Source organism: Bos javanicus, chromosome 11 (genome assembly GCF_032452875.1).
Source record: "Bos javanicus breed banteng chromosome 11, ARS-OSU_banteng_1.0, whole genome shotgun sequence".
Classification (NCBI taxonomy): Eukaryota; Metazoa; Chordata; class Mammalia; order Artiodactyla; family Bovidae; genus Bos; species Bos javanicus.
The window spans coordinates 78,252,747-78,264,066 of NC_083878.1; the positions used below are offsets into that span (position 1 = coordinate 78,252,747).

General features: G+C 49.7%; 1 protein-coding gene across 1 annotated transcript; it reads right to left on the bottom strand.

The window, feature by feature from the left end:
* Positions 1–7,985: 7,985 nt before the first annotated feature.
* On the bottom strand, positions 7,986–10,466 carry RHOB (ras homolog family member B). Its single transcript, XM_061433212.1, has one exon. The coding sequence runs from the start codon at positions 10,067–10,069 to the stop codon at positions 9,479–9,481; it is 591 nt and encodes a 196-aa protein (XP_061289196.1). The 5' UTR covers positions 10,070–10,466; the 3' UTR covers positions 7,986–9,478.
* Between the last annotated feature and the right edge of the window lie 854 nt (positions 10,467–11,320).

An 11,320-nucleotide genomic window follows, 5' to 3' on the forward strand; every position in this document is an offset into this window, starting at 1 on the left:
CAACAGACGGATATGGGGTCTGCCCAGCCTCTGCTGAGGACTCATGAGCACCATGCTCCTAGGAAGAAAGCCTTCTGGTCCCCCATAGTTTCCTCTTGGCATTCAAATGGCTCAGCTTCTGCCACCACATCCTGTGGGACCCAAGCAGTGGGTACTCCTTCCCCGAGTGCCAAATTCATCCTGTGTAACCAGATCACTGCAGATGGTGACTGTAGCCATAAAATTAAAAGACACTTACTCTTTAGAAGGAAAGTTATGACCAACCTAGACAACATATTAAAAAGTAGAGAGATTACTTTGCCAACAAAGGTCAGTCTAGTCAAGGTTATGGTTTTTCCAGAAGTCATGTATGGATGTGAGAATTGGACTATAAAGAAAGCTGAGCGCCGAAGAATTGATGCTTTTGAACTGTGGTGTTGCAGAAGACTCTTGAGAGTCCTTTGGACTGCAAGGAGATCCAACCAGTCCATCCTAAAGGAGATCAGTCCTGAGTGTTCATTGGAAGGACTGATGCTGAAGCTGAAACTCCAATACTTTGGCCACCTGACGTGAAGAAGCAACTCATTTGAAAAGACCTTGATGCTTTGAAAGATTGAAGGCAGGAGGAGAAGGGGATGACAGAGGATGAGGTGGTTGGATGGCATCAAGGATTCAATGGACATGAGTTTGAGTAAACTCCAGGAGTTGGATGATGGACAGGGAGGCCTGGCGTGCTGCAGTCCATGGGCTCGCAAAGAGTTGGACACGACTGAGCAACTGAACTGAACTGAACCCTGAGAAATCTCCAGATTATCAAGGACCCTCTGAACTGAGATATTATTCAGTAACTTAGCAGTTACTAAGCAACTACTACATGCCCAACCTCTAGCTGGATGCTGAGGTTGCAAAAATGAGGATGATGTGATATCCTGAGGAGCTTATCGTTGAAAACGTCCTTGACAAACAAATGAGTGGTTATTATTACACACTCATTTATCCAGCAAGATTTATCCCACTCCTACTTGTGCTTAAGGTGCTAAGATGTATCCACAGAGGGAGGGTTAATCAAGATTTACTGGGACTTAGAATGCGCTGGGCTCTGTGCTGAGTACTTGGTTTGATCTTGTTTAATCTCCAAAATTATTTCCATTCTACAAAGAAAGAACCTGAGGCAGAAGAAGGTAAAAGTAATTGGTCCAATAATGCTCAGATCGTGAAGGACAGAGAGGGGGCTTTTGCCTATAAGCCGCAACTTTCCCACCAAGCAGCCTGACTTCCCTGCAGGTGAAAAAGATGGGCAATACAGAAGGAGAAGTGACGTGACAGAGCGGGGGCCCACACCTGCACTGCATTGCTCCTGCCCCTCTTTCTTGAGGTTCCTGGCAAACTCCCTGAGCTACCATCTCTTCCCACTCCAGCTAAGGATAAGAGGGTTACAGGTGCCCAGAATTGGTCCATGGTCCCCACTGTTTCTGGGCCCTGCTCTGCACCACCCCCCCCTCGGCCCATATCATACCCCATGATGATGCTGGGCCTTCTGAATTCCCTTGGCTAACTGGTGAGCCTTCTTACTAGTTGGTCACTAGGTCATGGATGGAGGTTGGATCATATCAGTCTACTGGAGAACTCATGGCATTTTATGCCTGATTAGTAGTCTTTTTCCTTTTTGAATTGTTTTGCCTTCATGGCATTTCATCTTCATGCGTTTAGATTTGGCAGGCAACCAATGATACAGTCTGTAATTTCTGCCATTACCCATGAAGTAAAAACTTTGAACAATTCTCTGTTGGCACAGCTACACACACCTTCAGAGATCCCAGACTGGCTCGTTTATGCTGGTGTTATCTTGTACATGTAGCTTGGATCTCCATTTGGTCTACAATTCTAGACTTTCTGGGAGGAAATCCGGAGCCACAGAATTGCTCAGCTGAGAGGAAGGGAGTAGATGGACTGATCTCCCTATTTACAGAGTCAGCCTGGTTATGCGACCAGATATCATGCTTTGCCATATATGGCTGTTACAGACGAGTGTGTATTTTACAAGTGACTGTTTTTAGCACTCATATAAATAATACTTTTTATTCTGTCAGAGTCCCATTTATAATCTCTCTATCATTAAATAGCACACACATTCCTGCATTCCTTTTAGGTGCCTCCAGAAGGTTTCAATTGCTTACCCAAAGGTTAAACAAGTCCTGGAATCAAATGAAATCAATCATTAACAAAGGGATGAGAAACTTGCTTCTGGGAAGATTTGTTTCTTCCCTTTTCAAGATTGAAGGGAGAAGAAAAATAGCTCCAAATGACAGCCAGAGGACAGAGGTCACACAGAGTCATTAAAGCGCAAGGTCTGGTTGCATACCCCCTTAGAATTGTGCTTTCAGATCATGGTTTCTAAAATGAAAAGCATGGCCAGTCATGCCAAGCTCCCAACCCGGAAACCAAAACTGCCCACCTCCCTCTGATGCTTGAAGCTCAGCCCACAGCAGAGACCAACCACTGAGGACTCCCAGACCCCCAGGTGGTCCTGTGGAGGGTGGCCCGCGGCCCAAGAAATGTGCTTCCACCACCTGCTCATCTTGGGGTCTCTAGGAGGACCTCCCCAGAAATCTCACCGGGCCAAGAGCACGTCGTGATTCCTGCGAGGTGGGGTACAGAGAAGGCCTTCCCTAGTTGCTGTTGGCACCCAAGGCCTGGCCTCACAGGAGCACTTTCTAAACTTCCCTAGACTCGGCCTCTGCAGCAAAAACAGTTGGATACTTGTCACTGCTATGGCATACATAACTCCTGTCAGAACAGAGTGATTTATCTGCTTGATTCCGAGTATCCAGTATCTGTGGATTGTGTGACCCTTCGTACAGTCCTGTCATTTTTTAACTGACCTTTCTATCATGCCCCGGAGCAGGTGTTCTCAGCCTTTGTCACTTCCTTGGGTCTCTTAGAAGTGGGTGCTCCCTAAATTTTTGTCCTTTGCTTAATCAATGCATTCACTCTCTTGCTACTTATTGAGGTCCTCGTATGGGTCAACACCTACTGGCCAGTAGAGACACAGCACTGATGGAGCAGACACGGCCTTTGTGCTCACTGTGGGGGTTCATTTCAGTTCAGTCGCTCAGTCATGTCCAACACTGTGTGACCCCATGGACTGCAGCACGCCAGGCCTCCCTGTCCATCACCAGCTTCCGGAGTTTACTTAAACTTATGTCCATTGAGTCGGTCATGCCATCCAACCATCTCTGTCATTCCCTTCTCCTCCCTCCTTCAATCTTGCCCAACATTAGGGTCTTTACAAATGAGTCAGTTCTTCGCTTAAGGTGGCCAAAGTACTGGAGTTTCAGCTTCAGCATCAGTCCTTCCAATGAATATTCAGGACTGATTTTCTTTAGGATGGACTGGTTGGATCTCCTTGCAGTCCAAAGGACTCTCAAGAGTCTTCTCCAACACCACAGTTCAAAAGGATCAATTCTTCGGTGCTCAGCTTTCTTTGTAGTCCAGTTCTCACATCCATACATGACTATTGGAAAAATCAGCTTTGAATAGATGGATCTTTGTTGGGAAAGTAATGTCTCTGCTTTTTAATATGCTGTCTAGGTTGGTCATAACTTTTCTTCCAAGGAGCAAGCATCTTTTAATTTCATGGCTGCTCTCATGAATCTGCAGTGATTTTGGAGCCCCCAAAATAAAGTCTGTCACTCTTTCCACTGTTTCCCCATCTATTTGCTGTGAAGTGATGGGACCAGATGCCATGATCTTAGTTTTCTGAATGCTGAGTTTTAAGCCAACTTTTTCACTGTGGAGGTTAGGACCTGACCTGCAATCCCCTCTCACTCCACAAACTCTTCCTGGATCATCTCATTTCTTCTCCAAGGATTTCCATTGCCACTTGTGCCCTAATGACTCCCTCTTTGTTCAGCTGACCCACTTGTCAGCTCACCCAGTTCTGTGCCAGATAATGCCTGTAGGCATCCTGACTTGTGGTTGGCAATGAGGAAACCAATCTCCATGTAAAGCAGGATGGCTGAGCATCACAACCACGACTCTTATCCCACAATGCCTTTACTTGGTGATACTTTCTCTAATCCCAGTTCAAAGCACCGTGGCGGAAAACCTCAGAAGTGCTGCTTCTTTTTCCCACCTGCTCAGACGTGGATAATATTCTTCCCAGTTGGAGCAGAAATTTCCCTCCCTCCCCACATCCCATTGCTGCTGCTGTTGCTGCTGCTAAGTCACTTCAGTCATGTCCGACTCTGTGTGACCCCATAGATGGCAGCCCACCAGGCTCCCCCGTCCCTGGGATTCTCCAGGCAAGAACACTGGAGTGGGTTGCCATTTCCTTCTCCAAAGCATGAAAGTGAAAAGTCAAAGTGAAGTTGCTCAGTCATGTCCGACTCTTAGCGACCCCATGGACTGCAGCCTACCAGGCTCCTCCATCCATGGGATTTTCCAGGCAAGAGTACTGGAGTGGGGTGCCATTGCCTTCTCCATTATCACCCAGCAATACCTTAAATTCACCTAGAGTAGGGCCTCAGAAAGACAAAGGAATTCCCTTTCCTTGTTGCCTAAGGTCTAATTTCTAAGACCACAGTTCCTATCCCCTCCTCCAAGGGATCTTCCCAACCCAGGGATCAAATCTGCATCTCTTATGTCTCCTGCATTGGCAGACGGGTTCTCTATCATTAGTACCACCTGGGAAGCCCAATACAGACATAAAATAGAACAAATAAAGAGCTTAGAACAGGGCCTGATGCCTAGTCAATAAATAGTAGCTATTGTCATCATCATTGTTATTATTACTTGTACAGACATACAGATTGAAATCTCTATGTGGGGAGGGACTGTGCCTGCCTATTTGTCTACTGAGTTCCAAGCTCCTAGCCCAGTACCAGGCACAGTGTCCTTTAGTCAACAATAAATATTCAGAAGCAATGAACCAGGGTCCTCCAGACTCTTACACCTCTCAGGCCAGGAAAGGGGCTGCAAGAATTGAATGAAAGAGCAGCCTGAGTACCCACTTTCTCTCTCCAGCCAGAAGATGTACCAAGTAAAGTGGTTAAGAGTCTGTCCCACAACAGGCTGGAGTACCAGGTCCCTTTGGGGTGTTGCCATGTCCTTGAGCCCAGGCTACGTGTTTCCAGGAGTACAGTTCTCACAAAGCTAGCCCTTGTGTTTGCCCTGCATCCCTGGGAGGCACAGAGAAAACAATGAAACCATCATCACCAACTTCCATTCCTAGTCTGTGTGTGGACAGGGAGGGCTGGGGAGAGGCTGTGTTTGATTTGGCTGGGGAACATCATTTTTCTTTACTGAAGAAATGCATGCCAGAGGGGCTAAAAGTAGAAGGTAGTTCTCACCCAAGAGAGCTGTATTCTCCAGAGGCCAGGCTCACAGTAATATAAAGAAGCTGTATCTTCCATCTGCACATCACCCACTCCTGCTTTAAGATTCAGTTCAAACGTCTCCTTCTCCGTGAAGCCCTTCCCACCTTCCCCTTGGCTCCTAGTGTGCCTTGGGCCTGCTGTCTCCATCTGAGCATGCTCAGTGGATGCCTTCCTGGAACTGCCTCACCCACCAGGGCAAGGACTGTGTCTTATTTGCTTTTGCAACTCTGTCTTAGCAGAGTAGAGTGCTGCTGCATTCTGAACCCAGGAATGGCAGAAAGAAATCTTTTGAAGGGCATTAAACCCCCTGTTGTTCCAGAGTGTGAAGAAGAGAAGGCTGGGGTTATGTGAGGGTCCTCGTAAGAGGGAAGTTCTCTGAAAACTTCCCTGAACTTCTCTGGGAACTTCTCTGAAAGCTAGTGCTGTGCTCCCTAAGGTAGGGCAGTCAGGGCTACAGGCCACTGCACTATCAGCCTCAGGAATGTGACTCCCTTTACTGCTGAAACGAACTCCCTCCCTGGTATAATGACCAGAACTCTCCCTTATTCCAAGCCAGGGGTTCTCAAAGTGTGGTCCCTGGACCAGCAGTATCAGCATCACATGTTCTCTACCTCAGTTGTGCTGATCAGAGACTCTGGAAGGTAGGCCAAGCCATCTGTGTTTTAACCAGCCCTCCACGTGATTCTAACTCAGGCTTGAGTTTGAAAAGCCTTAAGTACACAGAAACACATGTGAAAAAAGACCCTAGAAACACAAGCCAGACTGACTTCAAATTAAGATTAAACAAGAACCCAAGCCAATGCCCTTTGCTATGAAGTGCCCAGGATCAATGAAACACCCTACTATTATCCATGAAACTATTCAACAGGCAATTAAATGAACTCAGCACATTTATTTCAAATGTGCAAAATGAATGTTCATATCCTAGGAGTAACACCAGATGTTTTGCCTCTTTTTTTCCTAATTGATTTTCCAGCCTACAGCAATTCATCTATATATTTTCCAGTTGGATCTAATGCAGCAAGAAGAGTGTGTTCCGGCAGCATTATTAAATGCCATGCATTTAAAAACAAGCATAACCCAGGCTGCCATGCATCATCTGGGTGGCTGTCTTCCTAAAATTAAAAAAAAAAAAAAACAGACAGCAATAGGTACCAGGCAGATTAGAGCAGGCAGGAAACCCAGAAAAGGCCCTTTCAAAAGGTCTCCAGGCTCTTGGCCAGTTGCAAAGCTGAATCCTGGGCGCTGAGCCCAAGCTTGAGCTCTTCTCCAGAGTCGGGCACTCCCTGGTACCAAAGGATCTGCAAGCTGTAAAACTTGCAAGTCAACATTTTGTTTTTCAGTGGAAATTTCTGTCTTGAAAATGAAGAAGACAAAGATGGTGAGGGATGGAGGTGTGTGGGGTCAGGACCTGGGGAAAGGATGAGGTTGCGGATCCTTCCCTCAGCTTAAGTGGACCCTCTCCTTGCTCTGTTGCCTCCAGCAGCCCAGACAATTATCCTCTGTTAACCAATGAGCCTGGCTGTGCAGGAGGCCCTGTTATTGATGTGTTTTGTTTGTTTTTAAGTGGGTGAAAAGTCACCAGTAACCAGGCTTGCCTTACTCAGCAAAAGCTCTTGGGAGTCTGGGGAAAGACTGGGAGACAGAAGCCTCAAGTTTTAAAGCAAAGGGCTTTAAAAGGGGCCTTTCTCTGCTCTGCCTGGGGGGAAGGGAGGCAGAGGGATGGGGTGAGTGGCAGGCAACTAAGGCCTAGAAACCCATAAAGTGTTGATTCCAAAAACAAAAACCACATGTCTTAGGTAGTAGGGGGAGGTTGGCAGTACCTGCTACCTTTCCTACAAGCTGCTGAGGCTGGCAGTTTTGAGCCATCATACCTGTAGAGGGATTTTGATGTGGTCTCTGAAAGTTAATCTGCCTGTCTGGTTCTGAGACCCACTGCAGCAGGCTGAGTGTCTGAAATTAGAACTCATCATATTTCCACCTCAGAACCTGGCTGCTCCAACTTTAAATAGCAGCCACTCAAGACCACCAGTGTTCTGTTGGTAAGGCGGCTACTCTTGGTACTTAGAACAAAGCATTCTGGGTTCCATACAGACACGCAAATGAAAGTTCCACAGCAGAAGGACTGGCTTCTGATTTGGGCTCTCCCCTACTTCTACCCAGTTCAGGTCAGAGATAACATCCTACAATCTCAGGGGGGCATTTTGTAACCCCTGAAGATCTGAAGGGAACCCAGGAATCAGTCTTTGAGACAGTGATTAACAAAAACAAACCAAAAAAAAGGTATTTAAAAAGTTATTTGAATGCACAAATGACAACTTTTCGAGTTTCAAAGAGTAGGATACACAGGCTCCATAATAGACTTAGACACAAGTGTATAAGCCATTCAGACAGTTCACATTAGGTCAAAGGTTGTGGCACTGGGAGCCTGGGTAACCTCTGGCCCTGGGGCAGGAGCAACCTGGTCATCCATGGCCACCCAACCCCCTCACATCCTCAAAGAGATTTCATCCCCATTTCCTACAAACACTTGGAAGGAAATAGAGTTAGTGGGGCCTCACCTAGCAGAGTTCTCCCCTTGCCCTCAAATTCACAAGATTTTTACACATCATTAAACCACAGGAGCCATTTTATAAATGTCATCATCATAGTCTTTTAATATTTTACATAAAAAACTGTATACACAGCTTATAGAACTTTTATGTAAACATCATAAGCTCACCACTGTCATTTGTCAGTTTATTTAAAAAATAAAAAAAACAAGACAATTTAGTAGAAGTACCACCGGATGGGGAAGGGAGGGGAAGAAGAGACACAAGGGGGAGGTTTATTCTCTGTACAGAGATGCAGAGAAAATTTCACACAGCTTTAGAGACTGCCTTGAGGGAAAAAAAAAAAAACAACAACAAAAGGTTTTAGATAGGCCCTAATACTGGTTACTGCCCTTTATCAAGAGTGCGCATACGTGCACAAATAAAATCGCAAAATAGAACAGTGTTGCCACTTTTTTCAAAAGAAAAAAATTAGTGGTTTCTTTTTCTTCTCCTTGTTTTTTAAAAGTCATCATCATTTTTTTAAAAAAACATCAGAAGTAGATGAGGTTACAGCGTACAAGTGTGGTCAGAATGCTACCGTCTTATGCAAATGACAAGTGCATTAAATGTCAAACAATGAAACAATTGTGCAAAGAATTCGTTCCAAAAAGAAGAAAAAAAACAAGTTTTAGCCTTTAAATAAATCAAATAACATCAGTTTCTTGGACTGAACAATTTTCACTTGCAGGACAGGCACAAAGTTCGCTTATGGCAAAAACAACCTGCAGCACACTTCACCCCTCTTTCTCAATGGCCAGTGAGGGGTTCGCCGTGGCGGGGCGGGGGCTGGCTGGCAGGAGACAGGAGTCTGGAAGCTGTGTCCTCTCAGGCCCCTAGTCAGCTGCAAATGTCTTCCCCAGGGGTAGGAAACATGGCCAAGTCTTGTTCTTGCTGGGTTGACGCCTCACTCTGACCCGGCTGGAGCTGTTCTAGCGCCCTGTCACTCCACCCACCACCACCATTAAATAACACCATCCTACCTCCGAAAATAAAATTATATCTATATTTATATAACACCCCATCCTCCCCAGCCCTCCCCTCCCGAAGGTCCCGAGGTCTATGTTACAGACAGGGGATAGCAGGCGCTCACTGGTTACAGACGCACATCCGATGGGGCGCGGCCGCACCCCGGCGCCAAGCTCATGTCCGGGGAGCAGGGGCTGGCGCGGGGTGAAAACTCGGCAGCGGGGAGTCGAACATACACACAGACACACACCCTGAAGAGGCTTGGCTCTTCAGAAAATGGTGTTCAGGGGACCCTTGGCACTCAGCGGGGTGGCCAAGCCTGTGCCACACAGGTGGACGCACAGACACTTGGAAAGGGGGCGCCGGGTGCCTACCACGCGGCCGATTCTTGGGCGCCAAAGCCCGAGTCTCCAGGCCACGGCTGCCGGGGCTGAAAGCAGACGCCAGGCAGTCCGGTGGGGGTCCTTGGGGGGGCAAGGGTCTCCCCGTCTCAGGGCTCGTGGGGGACGGGCCCGGGATGGGGAGCCGCACTGGCAGGGGCAGGCGGGTCGGGCGCGGCCCTCATAGCACCTTGCAGCAGTTGATGCAGCCGTTCTGGGAGCCGTAGCGCTTCTGCAGCGCGGCGCGCGTGGCCGTCTCGAAGACCTCTCGGACGCCCTCCTTGGTCTTGGCCGAGCACTCGAGGTAGTCGTAGGCTTGGATGCGCACGGCCATAGCGCGGCCGTCATCCGTGCGCACCGGTTCCTGCTTCATACGGGCCAGCTCTGTGCGGACGTGCTCATCGCTGCGCAGGTCTTTCTTGTTGGCCACAAGGATGATGGGCACGTTGGGGCAGAAGTGCTTCACCTCGGGCACCCACTTCTCGGGGATGTTCTCCAGCGAATCCGGGCTGTCCACCGAAAAGCACATGAGGATCACGTCGGTGTCCGGGTAGGAGAGCGGCCGCAGGCGGTCGTAGTCCTCCTGGCCCGCCGTGTCCCACAGCGCCAGCTCCACCTGCTTGCCGTCCACCTCGATGTCGGCCACATAGTTCTCGAAGACGGTGGGCACGTACACCTCGGGGAACTCGTCCTTACTGAACACGATCAGCAGGCACGTCTTGCCGCACGCGCCGTCGCCCACCACCACCAGCTTCTTGCGGATGGCCGCCATGAGCGGGCCGGGCCCAGGCAGCAGGAGGGGCCCCGCGAACGCCTCGCTGCCGTCCCGCTCGCCGCTCACTGCTCACCTCGGGCTGAGCGCTGGGGACAAGGGTCGCTAGCTGCACCCAGGTCCCGGGATGGCGCGCGTTCTCTCGTTGTGCTCGGGCTGCCGCGGCGGGGGCGGTGGGGGACTCGGGGGCATAGGGCGCACGGTGCGTCTCCGCGCTGCTCCCGAGCGGCGGCCGCTCTCCTCGCCCCGGGTCCCGGGTCGGCGCCTTTGTGAGCAAACGGTGGCCAGAGCAAGCGGACGCGGCCTAGCTCCCTTCTGGGTCTTCCTAGGCCTAGGCGAAGACACAAGAGAGAACACGAACTCAGCCCGACTGCGGCGGCAGATACAGGCTGCGGCCCTAGCGCCCGCTATTTAAAGAGTTCGGCGACTTTCTTAATATAGCCGTCCAATGGGAAGCAAGCCGACTGAGCTCATCGCTGCGGAGCTTGGCTCTGATTGGCCGTCCGCTGCAGCCCACGGGCGGGGCCGGGCGGGCTTGATTGACTGCCCAGGCCGCGGGGCTGGGAGAGGCGGCGACTGGGGAGTCTGCGGCCGCGGCGGGAGCTGTGGGTCTCTAGCTGCGTCAAGGTTCGCTCTTTCGCCGCAGCTTGTGCGCGCGGGACTGAAGGGCTGGAGCCGGCTGCCCGGAGCAGCCCGCGGGGCCTGGGCAAGCGGTTCCGAGACAGGAGGCACTTTGTGGGCGCGTGGATGACTCTCTCCCACTCCTATTGCCCTGCTTGCTTCGCAAACTCCCAGCGGGTGGTCGGACCTGTGGGGTAGGGAGCGACTCCTTTAACGTGGTTTTGTTTTTAAATACACATACACGCAGACACACACGCACACAGGCTTATTTCCAAGCAAGGTTGTGGTTTGTTGGTTGTTTTTTTTTTCTTTTAGAAGCAGCCCCTCCCCTTGTCCAGCCTGCCACCCCCATCCTTCCACGAGGGTTCTCTCCCTGGGCCGTGTTTGGATCTGCTACAGGGTGCCTCGTGGGTGGGCCTGGTTCCGGTTTCCGGCTTTAACAAGCTTGTCACTTTACCCCTTTCTCGGGCACCCAGCCTAGGTCTCCAGGTGAAGGTTCAGGGAAAGAGGGTCAGTGAAAAAGGAAGGTCGAGGCTAATGCAGAACTTCAGGTACACTCAGGAAGTAACCAGACAGAAAAGGGCAGCCTCAGTCCTGGTTTGCAGGATTAATTTGGATCCTGGTTTATCT